Genomic DNA, 24,022 nt, shown 5'->3' on the forward strand with positions numbered 1-24,022 from the left:
AGGTTAAACCTGTTACATATTGATAATTCTGAAATTGAACAATAATACATTATACAATGATTGTTAAACTGAAGAGTGGGGCTTTCCCAAACTCCACACAAACACTTAGGCTATTGTTGTACATATTCTTATAACCTCATTCTTCAAGACCAAGGGCATAGCCTAATGTTACTACGTTACCTGGTCGTTCGTCTTCCATAGTGTCTGGCGAGGGCTTCAGGGTTCAGGAGGAATCGGCACCTTGTCCTGATCAGTTACAGTTGTCTTTAAATACACATTCACCTTCTCCAGTAGCCTACATCAACACATTGTTTTGGGGTCGTAACCGTGCCTCATTTCAAACTTTCATTTAGTTTTGTTTATTTAGGCCTTGTGTAGCGTGGTCCACTCTGCGTATGTAGAATGATGACACTGCCACGACTTTTTGGAGATTTTGGTAGTTAATTGTACCAGTCTGCGCGAAGAGAGACGCACACCAGTTAGCTACTACGCTCCGCAAGCTTATTCAGCTCTCCGGGCTCACACTACAGGATATTTAAAATCCTAACCAATTTCAGAATCGGGTTACATCACGCACATAAGGAGAATCTTAACAGATATTCTTCTTGCGCATCTCAAACAAGCACACAATATTTGAAAATAACGGCTCATCACACACTACAGGATCTTATCGTGCCCGAGGGAGCAACGAACCACTGGTCTCGCCGTCTCATTTGTAAAGTCGGGATGTAATAATCTTAAATATCAAACATGTTTGATATTATTGGGGCTGCCCCGATGGGTCTGCGAGCTGATCGGGAGGTATAAGATTGTATCTGTAAACCCCTCACATTACAAGATAATCTGGGCCGATCATCGGCCCCGACCAACGTTCCAGACCAGATTTCTCTTCCGATTGTCGGGAGGGGTGAATCGGGGATAAATCGGCCCAAAAGTCCTGTAGTCTGAGCCCGGCATTAGTAAACCCAGAGTTTAACTTTTGGGGTTTATGCGCTGTTGTATGTTTGAGTTGTGGTTGAGGGCAGTGTGGTTCTGGAGGCCTGTCTGGTTCAGGGTTCTGGAAGCCTGTCTGGTTCAGGGTTCTGGAGGCCTGTCAGGTTCAGGGTTCTGGAGGCCTGTCTGGTTCAGGGACAGGGCTGTATACTTAATTCCTGATAGGTTCTCAGAGAGCCGTTGTTTTGGCTGTAAATTGTTCACTGTGAGCATCTCAAGAGATCAAGGTCTACTAAATGTCTGGTATTATGTGAGAGAGAAACCTCAAGAGGAACCAGTTCTTTGTGTTGTGGTCAAACTCCTGGTCCTGACTACAGTATGTGTCTGTAGAGTATAGTACTGTGTCTGCCCCATGATCACCCTTGCGAACACGGGGCGGACATCTAAACTCCGCACAGAAAGGCCCGGGGACCTTCTTGCTGTGATGAGACAGTACTAGGTAGTACGCCACCATGCCGTACGTGAGCGATTGTGGGGTTCCATGTCTTGCTCAAGGACATTTCGGCACACTCTGGGAGCTGGGATCGAAGCAGGGACCTTGCGATCCCCGGCCCACTGCTTTACAATACCACAGTTCAGACTACCACAGGTCTAGACTGCAGCTTGGTGATAGTCATTCCAGGGTGACCGTCTTGGAATCCTCTAGAAACAGAACTGGAAAGCATGCTAAGTATTATGGGTATTGTTATCGTAGGAGGAGAGGGGGGGGCGTGACCCTCTCTTTAGATGGCCATGGCATGATCTCACCCTCTGTGGGATTGTGGGAGTTCAGACAAACAAACACTGGCTCGGGTTTCCTTTGAAGGCGTCCGGGGGGCTGTCGTGTCTGAGCCCTCCCCACTGGGGGGGTCGGATGATGGCGTGACCTGTCACTTGGACATCTTGGGGAGGCAAATAAGACCTGAGAGGGGAGGGGTGTGTGTGTGTGTGTGTGTGGGTGTGTGTGTGTAAGTATGTGTGTGTGTGTGTGTGTGTGAGAGGGTGTGGGTGTGTGTGTGTGTGTGTGTATGTGTTTCCACTCTGCTCATTTTCCGTGTTTGGAGAGATGAAAGATGAAAGGAGGGGAAGTGAGCGAGGACGAGAAGGAGGTTGTTAGGGTTTATTTCTGGAAGTTACCATGACTACCACCAGGATCACACTGGGGTCACAACCTTGAGATGAGGTAAAGATGTGGACTCCCTAGTCAACATACATACATACATACACACGCACCCACACACACGCTCACACAAACACACACACACACTTATGTCGAGAGAGCCGAGAGAGCAGCAGCAGTGGACCACACCCAGCCTCGGCCTGGAAAACTGCCTCCTCCCCAACCCACCAATTAGCTGACCCGCTCTTGGCTCAGCCCACCAATCAGCACCTTCGCACTGGACAAACCCAGCAATTAGCCGGCCACAATGGGCCGACATGAAAGACAACCACCCCTCCCGTTTCCTGGGGAAATGTTTTCACCCAGTCACAGTTGAGCGGCTGTTCTAACCCCTCCCTCCATGGACATCAGCTCTATGTTGATATATCTTACTCATGTACATTAGTTAAAGGCCCTACGAGTTTCGGGAAGCGGAAGTGTTTTCCACCCAAAAAGACCACATTTCCCATAAGCCTCCCCGCGCACTATCATAAACCTTAGCTACCTGAGCCGGGTGTTTTGAAGACGGAACGATGGCCACCGACGAGGTAATTACAAAGGTCTTACTAGTAACGTTACTTTTGACAATATATAACGGTCATATTTAAATTATTCTTCGTCTTGTCGGCGCCGTAGGCTACTGCAGTAAATCATTTTGTCATTCCAAGGAAGTTCTGGACGACCACAAAATAATAATCTAAAAATAAACTACATACAAGAAACGACATTTGTCGAAAATGGACACACTCCTCGGGGTACCTTTAAATAGGATAAATGTACTAATGCATTTTGTATCTAAGATCTGTGTCATTCTAAGCTCTGTGTCATTCTAAACTCTGTGTCATTGTGTCACACATGGAATGCGTGTTTTTTTTCTGCTTCTCCAATCTCCATAGGCCCACTGAACTGTTCCGCAGCTGCAACGTCCAATCAGATCAGGGCGCTATGAATGACATCATTCTGTGGTCCAATGGTACGATCAAGATGCCGTTCATGAACATCCCAGTGCTGAACATCAGGAAGTGCCGTCCGGAGATGTGGAAGGCCGTGGCCTGCTCCCTGCAGATCAAACCCTGCTACAGCAAGTCCCGCGGAGCAGTCATCTGCAAGTAGGGACCACTCTACTCTATTCTACGCCACTCTGCTCTACTCTACTATAGTCTAAACTCTACTGTAGTCTACTTTACTCTACTATAGTCTATACTCTAGTATAGTCTATACTCTACTCTGCTATAGTCAATAGTATAGTATAGTCTACTGTACTCTACTATAGTCTACTCTACTATAGTCTATTCCCTTCTATAGTCTACTTTACTGTAATCGACTATACTCTAATATAGTCTACTATAGTCGAGTCTACTCTAATCTACTATAGTTCTTAGTCTACTATAGTCAACTGTTCTATAGTCTACGCTATTCTACTATAGTATATACTCTACTATAGTCTACTCTAGTCTATACTTTAGTCTACTCTCTGTCTCTACTCTCTCTACTGTACTTCTGTACTGTACTCTACTCTTCTGTACTCTACTCTACTGTACTCTACTCTTCTGTACTCTACTCTTCTGCATTCTTCTGTCCTCTAGTCTTCTGTACTATTCTATTTAATCTGCTATTTTCTACACTGCTGTAGACGAAGGAATGGAGAGAGGGAGTGAGAGAAGGAAGGGGGGGGGGGGGGTGGATGGAGGGAGGTGTGTGGGTTGTCGTCTCTACCTGAGAGGCTTCACACCTGGAGTGAGTGAGGGAGTGAGTGAGTGAGTGAGTGAGCCTATTGTGGCTACTTTATTTACACTTACATTCCCAGCACTCCCCCTTGGGAATACACACACTCACACAAACAGACACACAAACACACATGCTCAGTCGTTATGTTGGAGCTTGTGGTGGATTAGGTCTTGTCACGCTAATCCTTTAAAAACTCAGTTGCCCCCCCACCCACCACCACTATCTCCCTCCCCCTTCTCCACCCCCCCACCTAACTCTCACCCCGCCCACTCCTCCTCATCCTCTCTCTCCCCCATCTCTTCATCCTCTCTCTCCTCCTCCTCTCTCTCTCCCCCTCCTCCTCATCCTCTCTCTCCCACTCCTCCTCATCCTCTCTTTCCCCCTCGTCCTACCCCTCCCAGGAGGACAGGGTCAGGTTGTCGGTGATGGGGAGGGGGCCGGACATCAGTCTGGCCTATGATTGGCAGGTCCAGCCCTGCCCTGTAAACCTAAACATTGGAGCCCCACTGCTCAAGTCTCAGCAAGTGTGTGTGTGTGTGTGTGTGTGTGTGTGTGTGTGTGTGTGTGTGTGTGTGTGTGTGTGTGTGTGTGTGTGTGTGTGTGTGTGTGTGTGTGTGTGTGTGTGTGTGTGTGTGTGTGTGTGTGTGTGTGTGTGTGTGTGTGTGTGGTGGGTGCGTGTTTACTGAACGTACTTGTCCCATCATTAGTCAGACACTAATCTGTCATGACTGACATGTACAAAACACCTCACTATAACTCTTACAGTCTTTTGTGTGTGTGTGTGCCTAGACAGAGAGGGTAGAGGGCTAGGAGAGCAGAGAACAGCAGACAGGAAATTACAGTGTGTTTTGTTGGATCAGAGAGACAGGCAGGTAGACAGACACAGACAGAGAGGGAGACAGACAGACAGACGGATAGATGGGAATGTCCCGTAGTCTGGAGCTAGGGGGAGGCTGAGTCACGTGATGCCAGACAGTTTGACCTCCTCATTGGCTGGAGGGGGACATTCTACATATTACCCATAATCCGATATTAACCTCAAATGCTGCTCAGCCTCTGATCCACTGACCAGTAGGTCCGCCCGTCTGTCTGTCCGTCTCCAGGTCAGACTGTGTGGACATCCTGACTCAGTGCGGCGACCGGCGGCGTTTCCATGAGGGTCAGACTCCCGAGCGCATCTGTGACCTGCTGTCCCCCATCGACGACCCGGAGAGATGCATCCCCCTGCATCGATACCTCAGTGAGCAGCAGACTCCGTCTGTGTGTGTTTGTCTGTGTGCGTGTGTGTTTGTGAGTGTGATTGAATGTATTAGAAACCTAGCAATTGAAATGGGCCCGACTGTGGCTCAGTGGTAGAGTGGCTCGTCCAGTGGTCGTAGGATCGGCGGTTCGAATCCCGGCTCCTCCTGTCCACATGTCGAAGTGTTCTTGGGCAAAGACACTGAATCCCAATTTGCTCCCAATGAGCAGGCTAGCACCTTGCATGGCAGCTGCCGCCATTGGTGTGTGAATGTGTGTGTGAATGGGTGAATGAGAGGCCTTCATTGTAAAGTGCTTTGGATAAAAGCTTTATATAAGTGCAGTCAATTTACCATTTTACCGTTTACAACTTTTAACTTGCCGTCACTCTGTCTTTATTCTGTAACTACCCCCCCACCCCCCAACTCAGCTCCCAGTTCCCATGGTTACTTCATGGAGGAGGTGATCCACCCCTGCAACCCCAACCCCTGCCCTAGCAACCATCTGTGTGAGGTCAACAGGAAGGGTTGCCATGACGAACACAACTGTCAGCCTTTCTTCTGTGTGCCAGGTAGTACCTCCTCCTCTCACCACTAGAGGGCCAGTCTGCTACACACACACACAAACACACGCACACACACCGCTACACACACACACACCCCACTCCACACACCACTACACACACACACATACACACACACACACACACACACACACACACACACACTTACACTGCTCCAAACTTAGACTGTACCGTGAACAACAACATAGATGTGGGGTTTATGGGCTTGTCTCACTGTGTGTGTTGTGTGCGTGTGTCTGTGTGTGTGTGTGCGCGCGTGTGTGCGTGGGTCTGTTTGTGTGCATGCATCTGTGTGTGTGTGCGTGTGTTTGTGAGTCCAGGCTGTAAGTTGGGCGAGGCCTCAGATTTCCTGGTGCCCATGGACGCACGTATCCAGGTGCCCACCAGGAACGGCCAGCCGGGCTGCTACGAGGTGTGCACATGCGGCCAGAGCGGCCGTCTGGAGAACTGCGCTGAGATGCCGTGTGTGGACACCACCAAGACCTGCATCGTCGGAGGCCAGAGGAAGAGTAAGGACCCGACCGGCTGACCACAACTGACCTAGACGAGGGAGCGCGTCACTGTAACAGATCCGCATGATGATCGCGTCTGCGTGCAGTGTTGATGACACTGTTATTACTACTAACGTCTCAAAACACCGTTCTGTACTGCTGCTCAGCTGTGGTTGCTTGACTTTCTGTTCATATAGAAGGTTTCTGTCGTTCATCTTTTGAACAGCCGTTCTCCTTTAACAGGCACCACACTGGCGCCAGAAACAGGTGAAACACACTGTACTAATCTGTACTAGCCAGAGGAAACGTTGGGGAAATTAAAAAGATATGTGCAACTCTCTATGCAGAACCCTAACCCTAACCCCAGTTTGATCTGCTCCCCCCTCAGCACACACACACACACACATGCACGCACACACACACACACACACAAATACCCACTCACACGGACTGAAACACAGCATTTAAAAAGAGAAAAAAAAATAAAGCTGCCATTTCCTTCCTGTGGTCCAGCCCCAAATGTGACTGCTGGCACTTGAAAGACAGCATGCTGCTATGTTCTCCCTCTTCTCTCTTTTTTCCTCTTCTCTCTCTCTCTCTCTCCCTCACTCTCTCTCCCCATCTCCCTCCCTCTCTCTCTCTCTCTCTCCCCCTCTCTCTCTGTCTTGTCTGTCTGTTATACTGAGTGTGTAGATGCGAGCAGGGAGCCATGCTATCCAGGGGTAGAGTTAAGCCCACAGTATACTTGCTGTTTAACAACGTGTACGTGTACACAAGCACATATTTTGCGTCTCGTTAATTTCTGAGGACCTACTCAGCCAACCGCAGCCAACACTCCAAAGGAAGGCGGGAGACACGTGGTGGCGGGAGACACGTGGTGGCTATCTTTCATACGCCTAGGTGTAGTTTCAGCAAGTATACCTTCTCCCTCCAGGCTCCACATAGCCTGTGTGTGTGGGTGACACTGCCCCCCAGTGGTACAACCCCATGCCTCCAGGGGCGATTCTCATCAGACATAAACAACACAAACTCAAAGCCTATCCACTCAAACGTTCGTTATTCCCCCGTATTTGTGAGTATTTCTGAGTTTTTCCCGTCCCTCCATGTATTGGTTTTTAATCTACATTTGTTTGAACCCAAAGTAGTTTGTTGGGTTTTGCTTTTATGTTTGTTTTCACTCCACATCTAAGAGGTCAGACGTTGGGTCTTATTTGACCCAGATGTTGGGCTGCCTGTGAGGCTGTCAGCTCCAGAACTTTCAGAGGAATAGAGGCTGGTCCTATAAGGCATCCTTGGTCGAGGTAGACCTATAGTTAGGTGGGCTAGCTTGCAGAAGCTAGCCCAACTTGTGATATTCCCACTCTCTCCTTTCTTTTCTTTCTTTCTTTCTTTCTTTCTTTCTTTCTTTCTTTCTTTCTTTCTTTCTTTCTCTCTCTTTCTTTCTTTCTTTCTTTCTTTCTTTCTTTCTTTCTTTCTTTCTTTCTTTCTTTCTTTCTTTCTTTCTTTCTTTCTTTCTTTCTTTCTTTCTTTCTTTCTTTCTTTCTTTCTTTCTTATTCTAGTTCTCCCCAGTTTTTGTCTCCTTAACTACTTCATACTTTGTCCTTGTACACATATTATATATCGAAATGTTCACACAAATGTGCTGATTCGTACAATGTAAGTAACTAAGCTGTGTGACTTACCATTTTTGAGGTATGACGAGTTGTTCGGCAACTGCGCTCCCCATTGAAACATATGGTGCCGCACTAACTTTTGAGCTGCTAATTTTGCATTTTTACCCTTTTTCTAACTTGTCACCATGCCTACAGTGTTTAAGCTATACAGACATATTATACATAGAAATGTTCTGCAAGTTCTCAGGATTCCAGTGGTGTCAATACATAACCTGTAACCATGTCTAGGATCAGAGTTTCAGTTGGGATTAGAGTGGTGGCAGCTGTTGAATTTCACCCTTTTATAACTAATGTAGTAGCACAGAACTCAGCCGAAGTGGAATAGAGACGCATGATCTTCACTGGTGGGGGCTAGTGGGTAGCCCGGAGAGTACACCGTCCCTGACTGGCTATAACCAAAAGGGGCGGAGCTTCGCCACCACACCACTATTCACGTGACAGAACACACTTTTCTACTCCTGAGTGGGATAGAGACACTGTCTTCAATGGTGGATGCATGGAAATTGCCCGGAGGTCACTGTACTGTCCCCGACTAGCTGTGACCCAAGGGGGCGGAGCCTAACCAGCATGCCACTATCCAAGCCACGGGCCCCACAACTCAGCCCCTGAGTGGGCTAGAGACACACGGTCTTCACCGGTGGAGTCAGGTAGGTGGCCCGGAGAGGGGTACACTGTCCCCGACTGGCTCTGACCTGAGGGGGCGGAGTCAAACCACCACGCCACTATCCACGCCACGGACCCCACAACTCAGCCCCTGAGTGGGCTAGACACACACGGTCTTCACCGGTAGCGGCGGGTAGGTGCCAGCTCTGACCTGAGGAGGCGGAGTCTCGCCACCACGCCACTGTCCACACCACAGACCCCACAATTCAGTCCCTGAGTGGGCTAGAGACGCACAGTCTTCGCCGGTGAGTGCATGGAGATTGCCCGGTCCGTAGTAGTTCTAGCAGTAGCTGTTACATACAGCTACAGCAGCTAGCCCACCTCACATTTTCTCCAGGAAATGTACTTTCTAGTTGTTGTTGTTATTGTTGTTGCTGTTGTTTTAACGTGGCCCTGGAGTGCCAGGTTGTGCTTCATGCCAGATAAAGACAGAAAACTGCACTGGAAGAGTTGAGTGATGCATATATAGTTTATATTCTGTGTGTGTGTGTGTCCAGATCATGGAACTTCCTTCCGTGTGGACTGTCACCCCTGCTCCTGCTTCTCTGGCGAGGTTGTCTGCTCCACGCGACGCTGTCTCAGTCAGGACAGCTCAGAGGAAGACCGCCTGCGCTTTACAGGTGTGTGTCTTGTGTGTGTGAGTGTGTGTATATTTGTGTTTGTGTGTGTGTGTGTGTGCACGCACATCTGTTTGTGAGTGTGTTGGTGTGAGTGAGTGTGTGCGCATGTCTATTTGTGTTGTGGTGTGTGTGTCTGTGTGTGTGTGTGTGTGTTTGTTTCATGTCCTGGTTCATGCCCTCTCCTTTCGGCAGGTCTTCCGTGCGGCTGCCAGGACAGCTTTGTGTCGGTGTGTGCCCGTAACGGCCGCACCTACCCCAGCGGCTGTGTGGCGCGCTGCGTGGGCTTCAAGGACCACCAGTTTGTCTATGGACATTGCCGTAGCAATGACCCCTGCTCCCCCAACCCTTGTCCGAGAAATCAAAGGTAAGCTGCTGCTACTGTTCAGCTCCTGTCCACTAGAGGGCGTTAGCTGCTACTGTTCAGCTCCTGTCCACTAGAGGGCGTTAGCTGCTACTGGTCAGCTCCTGTCCACAGCGGTCAGGCAGCGGTCCCCAACCACCAGGTCCGCACCCCAAACGATTAATTGCGCACGCGCCAGTCACCACTTCACAGCACAAACGCCCACTTGCTTAGTTGTGGAACTTACCGTAACATAATCATCAGGGACGTGCACAGATAGACACGAGGTGGTCTTTACCCTCTGGACAAGGCAAGTGCCCTTTTGATAGTTACTTTTTTTATTATTATTTTTTACAGTGTAGGCCTACTGTATGTGGCCCATGGTGACATCGATCAATTCTCGATAATTCTCGTAATAATAATGCCCCAAAATGCGTTGTAATTTTGCCAGCACCCCCCCCCCCCCACACACACACACACACACACACATGCCGCGGCACACCCGTGCCCCTCCCCTCCCTCTCTTCCTTTGTCAACGGTAAACGTGAAAAGCAGCCACAAACGGAGGCGCGCTGCAGCAGCACTGCACACACATGTCCTCCCCTGCCCTTTCCCCATCCAGAGTGCCCGAGTGATGACAGCTAACCAGCCAGGTAACACATAAACCAAACAAGTGTATTGTTTGCTCCCTAAGCCTCAGTTGCCAAACTATAACTCTGTCAGCCCCCCCCCCCCCCCCCCCCAACAACTCGCACGACAATCAAAATACAAATGATCTGTCAACATCTCGCCGTGCAAGGTGCCCTCATTTTTCACTGAGCACCTGCCCCCCAAAATGTCTGTGCACGCCACTGATAATCATTATCGAAGGGCCAAATGGGAGCATTTTGAATTGCATAAACACAGAACATCATTCTCCGGTATAGCTCACACAGACGAGCATGTAGTCTCGGAGCCAGACTCTCTACGGAGGAGAGAGTCTGGACTTCAGCCGCTTAGAATTTGTAAAAGGAAGTTCTTAAAAAAAACACATCACTTCCGGTCCGGACTGTCTACTACTCTCTACGGAATTTTGATTGGATATCCGCCTGTTTTTTCCCCAACTTCCTTCAACAAAATTTCAGCGCCTGAATACTAGACGTAGTAGACAATCCGGACCGGAAGTCGACTCGTCTGTCCCGTGAGACTAGTGAGCATGTATCCTCTCACCCACTTACAAAGTGGCCTTGTTTCCTAATTAAGCAATAAACCACGAGAGGCCGTGTGTTATAGTGATTTTATAACAGCTAGGGGGCGTTGTTAGGCGCGAAGCGAGGTGCCTAAAACCCCCCTAGCTGTTATAAAATCACTATAACACACGGCCTCGAGTGGTTTATTGCTTTTATACAACGGTTACTACATCTACAGTATTAGTGTAAAATAAACACACAGCAATGTAAAATATTAAGATTTATTCAAAACAAAGCATCATTCCCTCAATTCCGCCGAGTAAAATAGTTCAAAACTATAGGGTTGCCAAGCAACAACAACTACAATGCATTGGATCAAATGGGAAGCACATGAATACTGAAAATGGAATGATATGCGGTCCCAGGTGTGTGTTACAAAGTATTTTAACACGGCTTCCAGCCAATCAGAATCAAGAACCAGAACTAACCGTTGTATAATTATATGGTTTGTATTAAGCAAACATCCCTTTTTTCATAAGTTTGTGTTGGCCGTAATTTTATTGCAGAAGGCACTCGTGCCATTTTAATTAGGCTAGATTTTCATAGCCGACAGAAGGAAGCCCACATGAACCCAACAAGAAAAAGTAGTGCATTCTTAGTTGAAAATATATATCGCTGTCTTAATCTTCTTTAAACTTATGTTGTTTTTGGTTCTGTTTATTTAAGATCAAGACCTTAAGGCTATTTTGTAATTCGGTGTGAAATGAATGCCAGCATTTGTCATCTCATCCATGTTATGTTATTTGTATTTGCATTATTAACTACTAGGCCCACAATAAAGATGATTATGATATCATAAAAGTAAGTAATGGCAGTGCAATGCAACTTAATGTATTTGAATTATTTGGATGGATGTAGGCTATTAGGCCTGGAAAATGTGACAGGCCTAGTCTGGTGCAAGCAGCATACTGGGCCTAGAAGCAGGCCTACATTCAAAGACTCAATTATACCCTAATAAAATAGTAACATGCCACAAAGAATAACTTATACAGAACGACAAATTACTTGTTAGTTACTAATTAATAATAAAGAATAATCAGCCTAATCAGTCCTGCATGACCGGTCTGTGAAAACATTGTCAAAATGAAACTGGTCCGTGGTGTAAAAAAGGTTGAGCCCCAAATTTCACTTCCATATCAAAGGATTGGCTCGGTGAGACTTTGGACAATTTGAAAGCAAACTGTTATTGAGGGTTTAATTTGGGTAGGAACCTCCTTATACTATAATCAGGTCTATGAACTTTATCTATCAGTGCGTTCATAGCCTTGCCAAAATGTCCTGAAGCACTGATTGTCAGACCAAGGTTTGTCGGTCCCATTGTGTGGCTCATTGTTGTGTCTCCAGTGCTTCCTTTGTTTTTGATAGCAGCAGTAGGTAATCTGCATAAAATAGACACTTGACCTCCTTTCCTTTTAATTCAAGTCCTGGGACTGGAGTTTTCTAATAGTTCTGATAACTGGTCAATGTATATATTAAACGGTGCTGGAGATAGGTTACAACCTTGATGAACTCCACAGCATTGTAAAAATTATCTTTCTCTCTTCCTCTCTCTCTCTCCCCCTCCCTTTCTCTCTCTCCCCCCTCTCTCTCACTATCTCTCTCCCTCTCTCCCCTCTCTTTCTCCCCCTCTCTCTCCCTCTACCTCTTTCTCTCTCTCTCTCTCCTCCAGTTCCAGTTGTGATTGACAGCTGTGTTGTTTGTTCAGGTGGGGCTGAGCCGAGACCCCAGGCTTGCCAGGGGTAACATGGCCCTGAGGGGGCTGAGCTCTCTGTACCCCTGGGGTTACACATTGCACAGCATCCTTCACTTCCTCTTACATCACTCAACCTGATGAACAACTGTTTCATCTGCCGAGGGAAGGGAGGAGGAGAGAGGGAACAGAGAGATCAGGAGAGAGAGAGAGAAAGAGACCAAGAGAAAGAGATCCAAGAGAAAGAGAGAGATCAGGAGAAAGAGAGAGAGAAAGAGAGTTCTAACACATTCCTAACCTAGAGAGAGACTGCAGAGAGATCCCTCAGCCAGCTAGTCCTGGGACTCCAAAAACACAAGGAGAGCAACCAAACAGAACCCCCACCAGACTAAACCAAATTATAAAACAACAAAAAGAAAACAATCTGATACATTGGAATGAATCTACCAAAAAAACAGAGCAAATTAAAGCTGCTTCGCAGCGATGAGGCGGGGCCAGGCAATTTCCGACAAGTTTAGGAGCAATAAGCGAGAGAATAGGACAACAAGAAAGTTGACATTCCAATGTTCATTTTGTACATTCGTATCGTAAAACATTTGTAAAACATTTTGATGCGTTGTAAGCTCGATTTTGATAATTCAACAATGGTCAATGAGTTTGTGAATTACAGTCTGAAGATCCAGTGTAGCAAGTTTGGTGTTAATTGATTGAAAAATGTTGGATGAGATATGTTTATTAATTTTTACAGGTTTTGTTTGCTTTTCTTCATAATTGAACATTAACTTCAGCAGCTGTGTACTCAGTCAGTTGCCAATCAATCGATTTAGTCATTGTAATCCTCGGCGGGGGTTGGGTAGGGTTGCCAACAGCGATGTCTCCGATTCGTGGAGCTTGTGTTGGATTATGGGTAACGTAGTTTTCTCTGTATGAAGTGTTGGTTTCAGAGGACAGAATTAAACATATTTTTAAAAAAATCAATTTTTGAGATAAAATTCTCAAAAAAAATCATACTACATCTTGGATATGTGGCTAATGTTGTCACTTTTTATGAGGACAATCAGACATTGATTTGGCGAGAATTAATAGGAACTATATACAGAACTGTTAACAGTAAAACTTTTTGATGTGCTGTGGGCTCAATTTTTCATATTTCAAAAATCTGTGAGGATCGTTTGGTGAGGACAGTCTGAAGATACAGTAGATCAATTTTGGTGTCAATTGAACTAAAAATGTGGGAGGAGATAGGTTTGATAGGTTTTACAGTTTATGAAGAAATCAGAGTGATGGACTTCAAAATTCCTGCAAGGTCAAAGCGTATGAAAGTTTTGTCTCACTTGGGCCTACATTCACGTGGTGGTTTTACAGTGATAGCACCTATGGCTGATTTGTTATGATTTTTTTAAGTTTTAAACTTTAGACTGTTGCTGTAGCGCCACCTTCAGGTTTATTGACCTACAATGCAGGTTGAGGACTTTGGGTATACTACTGGAGGAGCTATGTGCAAATCTTGGTGATTTTTTGTCCACGGGAAGTTAGACTTCAGTGGAAGATGGAGAATAATAATAATAATCAAGATTCCTGCAAGGTCAGAGTGTATGAAAGTTTTGTCTCACTTGGGCCTACATTCACATGGTGGTTTTACTGTGATGGCACCTATGGCTGATTTGTTATGATTTTTTAAAGTTTTAAACTTTAGACTTTTGCTGTAGCGCCACCTTCAGCTTTATTGACCTACAATGCAGGTTGAGGACTTTGGGTTTAGTACTGGAGCTATGTGCACATTTTTGTGATTTTTTGTCCACAGGAAGTTAGACTTCAGTGGAAGATGGAGAATAATAATAATAAGTAAAACATTTTAATGCATTGTAAGCTCAATTTTGATAATTCAATAATCTGGTCAATGAGTTTGTGAATGACAGTCTGAAGATCCAGTGTAGCAACTTTAGTATTAATTGATTGAAAAATGTGGGTTACAGGTTTTGTTAGCTTTTTTTTTTTCATAATTGAACATTAACTTCAGCAGCTGTGTACTCAGTCAGTTGCCAATCAATCAATTTAGTCATTGTAATCCTCGGCGCGGGTTGGGTAGGGTTGCCAACAGCGATGTCTCAGATTCGTGGAGCTTGCGTTGGATTGTGGGTAATGTAGTTTTCTCTGTATGAAGTGTTGGTTTCAGAGGACAGAATTAAACATATTTTTAAAAATTCAATTTTTGAGATAAAATTCTGAAAAAAATCATACTACATCTTGGATATGTGGCCAATGTTGTCACTCTTTATGAGGATGATCAGACATTGATTTGGCGAGAATTAATAGGAACTATACAGAACTGTTAACAGTAAAACTTTTTGAAGTGCTGTGGGCTCTATTTTTCATATTTCAAAAATCTGTGAGGATCGTTTGGTAAGGACAGTCTGAAGATACAGTAGATCGATTTTGGTGTCAATTGAACAAAAAATGTGGGAGGAGATAGGTTTGATAGGTTTTACAGTTTATGAAGAAATCAGAGTGATGGACTTCAAAATTCCTGCAAGGTCAAAGCGTATGAAGGTTTTGTCTCACTTGGGACTACATTCACGTGGTGGTTTTACAGTGATAGCACCTATGGCTGATTTGTTATGATTTTTTTAAAGTTTTAAACTTTAGACTGTTGCTGTAGCGCCACCTTCAGGTTTATTGACCTACAATGCAGGTTGAGGACTTTGGGTATAGGACTGGAGCTTTGTGCAAATTTTGGCGATTTTTTGTCCATGGGAAGTTAGACTTCAGTGGAAGGAGAATAATAATAATATAGGCAAATACAATAGGGTTCCGGCAGCTACGCTGCCTGGCCCCTAATAATATAGGCAAATACAATAGGGTTCCGGCAGCTACGCTGCCTGGCCCCTAATTAGAATGCTATTTGGCCCTAAACAGAGAATACACTGTGGCAGAATACCTGAGCACTGTGACAGACCCAAAAGTAAGGAAGTCCTTGATTATGTGCAGACTCAGTGAGCACAGCAGAAAAAGATGGAGAGATCAGGAGAGGGAGAGGCAGAAAACAGTGACAGGAAGAGAGTAAGAGAGTAAGTAGTAAAACAGCCCACCAGAACTCATAAGTAGTATTCAGCTTTAGTATTCTGGAAACATGAGTTTCATTATCAGGACCCTCCACACCCTCTTTCCTGTTGAAACCCTCTGCTTTTCTGTCCTTTTCCTTTCTCTCTCTCTCTCTCTCTCTCTCTCTCCCCTCTCCCTCTCTCTCTCCATCTCCCTACAGACAGTAGAGATAATGTCTTTGGCAACCCTTCTTCTGTAAAACAACAACAAACACATTTCAGAGCATCGTCCATGGCTTTGTCCCCCCCAGGTGTATCCCTAACAGGAGGGTTTGTCTGAGCGACCTGGCCGACGCCCCCTGTCACCAGTACGAGTGTGTGGGTAGGCCCTCCGGCTGTGACAAGACCCACCTGGACCCTGTGTGCGACACCGAGGGCAACATGCACACCAACCTGTGCCAGCTGTACCAGATGGGCAAGACCCTGGCCTACCTGGGCCAGTGCCAGGTAGGAGATGGTATACCATAGACCAGTCCCAATGCAGTTACAGAATATAACAGCTCAGGAGGTAGAGGGGTAAGGTTGAACAAGATGCAGATGTTTCTAGAGACCCTGGCTGATGAAGTATTCCTGTATTTGAATGTGTTCAGTCATGAGAGGGCGAAGTCCACGGGGGTGGTTGTATGCTATTGTTGCTGTTGGCACATTCATCTGACACTAGACAGTCCCTCCAGAAAAACGCAGGCAAAAATCCTTGATTATGATTTTCTGAAGTTGCGGGAACTTGCGAGAATATGCGAAAAATGCAAGAACCTGTCCTGTATTTTCGTGCACACCCCACTCTAGTGCATATAGCCTACACTACGTCTTCACATGCTTGGAATGATACGAGAAATAACCATAGCCTATGCGAGAGCGCCTAGACCAGGTATGGTATAGACCGGCGTCATGATTGAAGGCAGCCTTAAAAGGCAGCCTTGGAACTTATAAACAACCCCCGATGTCTGGTCTCTGTGGTCGTCCAGGTCATTTGCTATTTCCAAGTTTATCAGACCAAACATTTTGCCCATGTCTATGATCTGATGTTTATTGGTTTGATCTTAAAGCCTCTGGAAACTCAAATCCACAAAAGTCTTCTAACTATGTAATTTAGTGTACATGTTACATGTAAAAGTATTAGCAATTACTTTCTATCAAAATTCGAAATATTCTCATTTAAGTTTTTGTAACATTCCTGACAGTGGGTTTGAAATGGGCGTTGTTTAATTCGTTTAATGTGACGTCATTATATCCGAGATCCAATCATTAAAAAATGCACGTTAGTAAGTCCTACCTCCCTGCTAAATCTGCCTCATCGACAGCAAATTTGCAGTAGGCTAACATATTTGATCCAACCTAGTATCTTTGTCTATTTTTATCTATCCACCTAAGGTATCTATTTTTATCTATCCTCTATCTCCCCACCCTGTGCACCATCATGATTGTGTGTGCTGTCCCTGGGTGCTCATCGGTGAGATGACAACAAGTCATTCTTTAGTTTTCCAACTGTGTTGGATTTAGAGAAACAGTGGACCGCGTTTTTGGTGAGCCGTGGTGGAGCAGTCCAGAAACACCTTCATATGCTGCGCTCATTCATTAAATTCTACCAGAAAGCCATGGGTTTTGCACAACGGCTATGTCGTAGCTGGAGCAGTACCCTCTCTCCCTCCACTTCAGCCTCTCCCCGATGCCCAGAGCCTAGAGATCGATCATGTAAGTTACTTGCTAATGATAAAGTTTAAGTAAATGTTCCACGTTTATTGTTAACCTCACCTTTTTCTAAAGAAATCTAACATTGTTAGCTTGCCAACTCAATGCTTTGTAGCTGCTTAGCAGCCTAATAATGTTAGTGCTAGCTAGTATGGTTAGAACTAGCTGTGGCTAACTATTTCTACAATGGATAGAAAAGCATTTTGGAACTCACCATTCAGTGATCGATTAAAATGAATTATTTGGAGATGGCAGGGCTTCTACTGTATTTCTGTATCCTCTGAGAATTGAGTATCTGACGGCTCAAACGGCTGGACTTTTAGTTGCTGTGCATAGTGCGTTGCTAGTTTTGATGAGATTGTTTGTCATTGGCGGATCAAAATGTCAATCAAATCCTGATCTGACGCGCCCACACATTCCTGAGAAATGGTCTAGAGAGCAAAATGAGCCGTTTTTGAACACTTTTTTCGAAGGGATCTGAACGTTTATTTTAATTCAGATTTTTGTGGATGCTTAAAGAGACTAACATTTGATATCATATATGCATTTTTACTATTTCAAGCTAAGTTTCCAGAGGCTTTAATATAATCGATGCAGCTGTGCTTTAGCCTACTCTTATTGGCTATTTATTTCCTTCATTCATGATGAGAATAGCAGAGGACTTTGAACTTGATGCATTAAACATAAATTGGTGCAATTCACAAGAATGCAGGAAATGAGATGTCTGACACTCATAATCTCATGGGGGAGGACCACCAGACCCCTGCTTGATTTGTGTTCCATGAGCATGGGACTACCCTTATTTTTCCCCATTGAAGGTGGCAACCCTACAAACGAGGTGAAAAACATTAAAACTTGAAGCAGAAAAATGCGGGAAGTATGAAATCAAGCGAGCCCCGCATATTCCACGTTTTTGGCGCGGAGTTCAGTGATTATCGCGGTGAAAATTCGCTCTTTCTAAAATTGTGACCATTGCATAATCTGCGCCTTTTGCCTGATTATGCAATGAATTATGCGATCACATAATCGCGTTTTTCTGGAGGGACTGACTAGAGCACGGTGCCAGGGAGAGGTGTGTGAGTAAGTGAGTGTGTGTGTGTATGCGTGCATGTTTGGGGAGAGGTGTGTGCGCGTGTGTGTTTGGGGAGAGGTGTCTGTGCGTGCGTGTTTGGGGAGAGGTGTGTGTGTGTGAGATTAGTCAGACAGACAGACAGGTAATCCTGGTTGGTCTCTGGTGGATTTCTAGGTGTTTCGTGTAAACACACAGCTGACAGGTCATATGTCTGTGGTGCAGACACATAGATACACACACACACACAGATAAACATAAACACACGCACACACAGATAAACATTGCAGAGCTTGGAGAGCTAAACAGCTGTTTGTGTGTGTATGTGTGTGTGTGTGTGTACAGGATGCCTGTGCGCGGCCCAGGCCGGTGTGCGGCCACAACGGGGAGACCTACAGCACGGTGTGCGAGGCCTACTCCGACCGCGTTGCCGTGGACTATGAGGGGGAGTGCCATGCTGTGGGGGCCGTGTCCGACTTTGCCTCCGACTCGGGCTGTAACATGATCCCCTGCCCCGCCCTCTCCACGCCCGGCTGCATCCCCGTCACGCCCCCAGGTCAGTGAACGCCCTCCCGCCCCCGCAGACAGAAACGCTGGAGTGTCACAGTACATAGTATGACATCACAGAAGGACTCGGGTTATGGACGTCTAGTCTGGAGTAAAATGCTACAACATTTCTAATCCAGATTAGCATAACATATGTCATCGGGAGTGTAATCAACGGGACTAAATTAAAAACTCATCCAGCCCAGAAAAGGAGAAAACTGTTGCTAGCCAACTCCGTGAAGTGAGCTAACATGGAAGAAATTATATACAAATATGTAGACGGCTCACATGAATTCAGGACTCCTTAGAAAAGTGGAAAGCTGCGGTCAGTGACCAATCAGAGGCCAAATCAGCCTCCCCGCATAGCCCACTATCTGCACGAGCCAATCATCCCTCCACACATAATATCTAATGAGTCTTCCCATTGGTGTCCACGAATATCATTGTTTTTTCCCCAGAAGTTGTCGCTGCAGCGGGAGCTTCTGGGTACTTAGATTAGTGGCAGTGTGACCCCTGACCTCTGTGTGCGTGTCCCTGCCAGGTGCCTGCTGTCCGCTGTGTGCCGGCATGCTGCAGATCCTCTGGAACAAGGAGCAGATGAACGTCTTCTCCAAGGTCGGCCTCACGTGTAACAACACCTGCTGACCACTAAGGGGAGGCTTTGATCTACAACAACCATGAGCATACCCACTTCACACGCTTCTACTTTCCAGAATCAGTTTGGATTGACTAGTTTAGCAGCAATCATCCAGAAATCACTTGTAGCCACACACACACACACACATTATAACTGTTTGTCCACATCTTAGCAACAGTTAGTCTAATAAACCTGGGAAAAAGATTAATCGTAAATCCATAGTCTGTGCTAATCCAATAGTCTGTGCTAATCCCCAACACAAACATTTGATTAACGCCAGTCATAAGCCTGCTAATGCCTGCTAAGGGTGTTGATTCAGACAAGGCTTGACTGACTGTATGACTGAGGGGAACTAAATCTCCAGGCTGGATAATTTCTAATGAAAACTTCTCACGAATTCACCTCTTTAAACTTTTTTCTCTCACAAATTGTCCCTCTTCAATCTCCCTCTCTTTCTCTGTCTCTGAATATATAAATATACTGTATATACGCTCTCCCTCCCTCCTTCCCTCTCTCTATTTCTCCCTCCCTCTCTCTACATGAGTATCTCTGACTGTCTCCTCTTCCTGTCCTCTCCCCTGTTTGTGACCTTTGCCCCCCAGCTGAACCGTAACCAGCCGGTGACCGTACACGACATCCTGCGTATCCTGCGCCTGCACATCTCCGTGCCGCAGTGCGACGTCTTCGGCTACCTGAGCATCGACTCGGAGCTCGTCATCCTCATCGTCCCGGTGGACCAACAGCCCACACCACTGCAGGTACACCAGTACACGTCCAGATACCTACCTACTGCATACATACCAACCAACAGCCCCCCACCCCATAGGTACACTAGTACACATATATACACAGAGATACCCAACTATGAATGAATGAATGATTTGAATGAATGATTTGGTTTATTTCAGACATTATTAATGGACCATAAACAAGCTGCTTCAAATTGTGTGAAAGTACAGCAAAGAAAAACAAAACAAGAACAAACAAAACAAAAAAAAAACCATAACAAATGCATTTCACACAATAAAAATGTAAACAATTCTATGTCCGAAAAAGCAATAGGCGGAAGCCAAAGGCTTATTTTAGGCTAATTTATAACTACTGCATACATACATACATACAATCCACTCCACCGCAGGTACACAAGTATACATACAGTATATACACATATATACTTTCCTACTGCATACGGTGCATCGGTACATAGAGATACCGACTGTATATAGCATGCATAGAGATACCTCCCTGCTGTACTGTATCTAATCTAATCATTAATGATCAGACCTCTGTATGTCCGTCTGTCCGTCTGTATTGTCCTCAGACACTGTTTGCCTCACAGCACTTCATATTTGTCATGGGTACCCGGGCAGATGGGGACGGGGTTTTCATTTGTTTACGTTTTGGCCAATTTTAATACTGCTCTTCTCTCCTTGCACATGGCACTGCTCTGTTTCCTGAAACGGAAATGGTGGTGCATTGAACACCCTGTGTGTTACACCAGTGTTATACCTATGGCAGCTGAGAAGATAGGGCGGGGTTTATATATCAGTCTGTGATTGGGTAACACCTCAAGAGGAAACCTGACTCAAAGCCCGTTTCACACCTGTCAACACCGTTTCACACCGTTTCGGGGGAACATGTCGTTCAACCCGTAAACCGTAGCAAAACGGGGCACAGCGTATTCAGATTGAACTCGCCCCTGATCTCCAGACCCCCCTAGGGTTCCGCTCAGCTGTACCTCATGGTGCACCATGAGCAAGACTCCTATTGGACAGGGGTTGGAGGGTGGGTTAGTGCTGACGCCACCTGGTGTGTGTGTGTGTGTGTGCGCGTGTGTATGTAGGATGGGACGTATCAAGGTTCTGTGTGTGAGATGTCCAGTTAATAAAGCATTATGGAACGAGAAGCGGCTTCGAGATCCATAATGCTTTTATACAACAGTTGCCACATTTATCCGTCAATATTTCAAAAAGAAAGACAATACGAACTTTTAATGGCACTATTTGTTAATCATTTGCGGATACTTCCGCTGAAAAAGGGAACGTTGCCAGGCAATGACAATGCTACAGCAGATCTTTGTAAACAATTGATCTGGACACTGCCAGATAATAATAGGTGGATTGATATTAAAAGATGTGCGAACATTCCATTTTAGCGTGGGGCCATCATGGTTATCGCCACGGCTGGAATGCAAACTGACCAATAGAGACAATGGGCCGGATCTATACCGTTGTATAAAGTGTGTTAAGACTGCCGGTACCACCCTCCTCTCACCTCCTCCTGCGTCGTCTGTAAGGAGAGATAATGATGGCAGCTCCATCACAGCCTCTCAGGGCCAAACAGACAGGCAACACGTCAGCCTGCAAGGCAGCCCTGATCTCTGCTAGGTCCAGACATGCGCTCAGCTGACAGGAGTGCTGTCACATCGTTCAGCCTAGATAACAAATAACAGTCCTCTCTCTGTCAGTGTGCTCTTTTCTCCTCTGAGAGGAACAGAGAGGAGAGGGCTGGAGAAAAATCTGCAGTAAATCTTAAAAGAGAACTCTTCACTTAATGCACTGCCTCTCTCCTGTGTGTGCGTGTGTGTGTGTGTGCGTGCGTGTGTGTGTTAGATTGAAGCCTGCAGTAAGGAGGCAGAGAAGATCGACTCCCTCATCAGCTACGGCAGCCCCACCCTGGTGTCCCACGTGCCCCTCTCCGCCTTCCTCACCTCCGAGGTCAAGGTCTCCACCATCGGCTCCGTCGGGACCCCCGGGGCCGCCGCTTCCCTCCCGCTCCTCTGCCTGTGCCTGGCCCTGGGCCTGCTCCTCACTCTAGCCCCAGGCTCCAGCCGGGCCTAGGCCGAGCACGTCAACAGGCCGTTGGGGGCTGCGACCGGGTGTCCTGTTGCGCCGGGTCATGGCGTGGCGGGAAACCACACAGCCTGTAGAAGCCTTGACAATCACTCCCTCTGTGCTGCATCAGCGATGTAAACAATCAAGTCTGCGCTAATCAGATGAGCGCTTGAATGATAGATGAATGGGATAGGATTAACCAATCATTGGACAGCACAGCAGTCTCGTTCTGTCTCTCTGTAGTTGAATGAATCGTTGGAGAGCAGTCTCATTCTATCTGTAGTCTTTCTGTAGTCTTTCTCCCAGAGCTCCTTCATCAATCTCACTTACTAGAGCTCCCAATCTAGAGCTGTGGGTGTGGGTTTGTACTTCCAACTCGTTTGTGTGTGTGCGTGTATGAGTGTGTGTGTGTGTGGATGTTTGTGTGTGTGTGGATGTCTGTGTGTGTGTGTGCGAATGTGTGTGTGCGTGTGGATGTCTGTGTGTGTGTGTGTGTGTGTGTGTGTGTGTGTGTGTGTGTGTGTGTGTGTGTGTGTGTGTGTGTGTGTGTGTGTGTGTGTGTGTGTGTGTGTGTGTGTGTGTGTGTGTGTGTGTGTGTGTGTGTGTGATACAATAGGTAGATGCCAGTTGGTTGAGTCTCAGAAAGTAGATCAGTTGAGATAGATGCACTCCCTTTATCTGACATTTGTTGCAGTGTATCTCAAAGGTCCACACACAAGTACACACACCCACACACACTCCCCTACCCAGGTTTTACCTTTGTATATTAGAGGAGGTGAGAAAGTACTGACACCGGCATACCCACGTAGTTAACAGACACGACAGTAACACTCTTATTTAGATGGTTCCCTGTGGATGGTCTGACCAGGTCGGGCTCACTGCTGCTCTGCCAGCCAGCCGTCACCTCCAGGGAACCACTAGCTCCTCCCTGTGTGTAGATAGATACAACCATGAACATGAAGGAGCCACAGCCATGTTGAAACGACAATCAGCAGCAGTGGATGGCTGAACCTAGCCACAGTATGCCTTCCATAGAGTTTCATATATGAAGTAATAAATGCAATAATTTTATAATGTTGATAAGAATTCTGAAATGTTCTATATTTTGATATGTATCTAAAAGTAATGGATTGAGACATGATCAACTGTGCCATTTTTTTTAAAACTGTTATTCTTTGCATGATGACGATTATGAAGTGATCTTACTCCAGAATGTAAAGTATTCTGTGTTGTCCTGTCCTTGCGTGTAAGTGTGTGTTGTCTCTCCCGAATGCCTACGCCACAAAGCCTTGTCCCCGTTCTCCATCAGTATTACTGTGCTAGGCAGCTTTGTAGCACCCGACACACAACACGGCTGTTTGTATCACAGTGTTTGATCTGTTTTCAACTGTTTATATGTTGTTGTTTATGATATCAGATGTGTTCATATTGCCAATTTGTAGAGAGGGTGCGATGTAGACACTGATCATTGCTATATTGTATCATGAGTGTCTAGGTGAGATGGTGCCAGTACTTGCAAAAATGTGTGTAAAATGCCAACAGAATGCATATTTTATATGAAATATAAGATCCTACAATCAAACATTGTGTTTTTGCAGTGTGTTTCTGCAAAATAGCCTTGGCTATTGTCACATTATAAACACTGGATTTTTATAACCCATTCAGACGAGATCACTTTTGTCAAATTTGAACATTTATTATACAAGCGGGATAATACATGATGCATATGAATTTTTGGCGGTGTGCTCTGTCCGGGGG

The 24,022-nt window shown here is 45.9% G+C and overlaps 1 protein-coding gene across 1 annotated transcript in view; it reads left to right on the top strand.

The window, feature by feature from the left end:
* reck (reversion-inducing-cysteine-rich protein with kazal motifs) overlaps positions 1–23,795 on the top strand; it is a 112,403-nt gene extending 88,608 nt beyond the window's left edge. Inside the window, exons 11-21 of the mRNA XM_084443182.1 lie at positions 3,028–3,240; positions 4,963–5,099; positions 5,529–5,669; positions 6,002–6,190; positions 9,007–9,129; positions 9,322–9,493; positions 15,741–15,936; positions 18,593–18,803; positions 19,335–19,408; positions 20,033–20,188; positions 22,043–23,795. Coding sequence (XP_084299308.1) covers positions 3,028–3,240; positions 4,963–5,099; positions 5,529–5,669; positions 6,002–6,190; positions 9,007–9,129; positions 9,322–9,493; positions 15,741–15,936; positions 18,593–18,803; positions 19,335–19,408; positions 20,033–20,188; positions 22,043–22,270 — 1,840 coding nt within the window. The 3' untranslated portion in view covers positions 22,271–23,795. The remainder of the gene's footprint in view (positions 1–3,027; positions 3,241–4,962; positions 5,100–5,528; positions 5,670–6,001; positions 6,191–9,006; positions 9,130–9,321; positions 9,494–15,740; positions 15,937–18,592; positions 18,804–19,334; positions 19,409–20,032; positions 20,189–22,042) is intronic.
* Positions 23,796–24,022: the final 227 nt, after the last annotated feature.

The sequence above is a fragment of the Borostomias antarcticus genome (assembly GCF_949987555.1).
Source record: "Borostomias antarcticus genome assembly, chromosome: 9".
NCBI lineage: Eukaryota > Metazoa > Chordata > Actinopteri > Stomiiformes > Stomiidae > Borostomias > Borostomias antarcticus.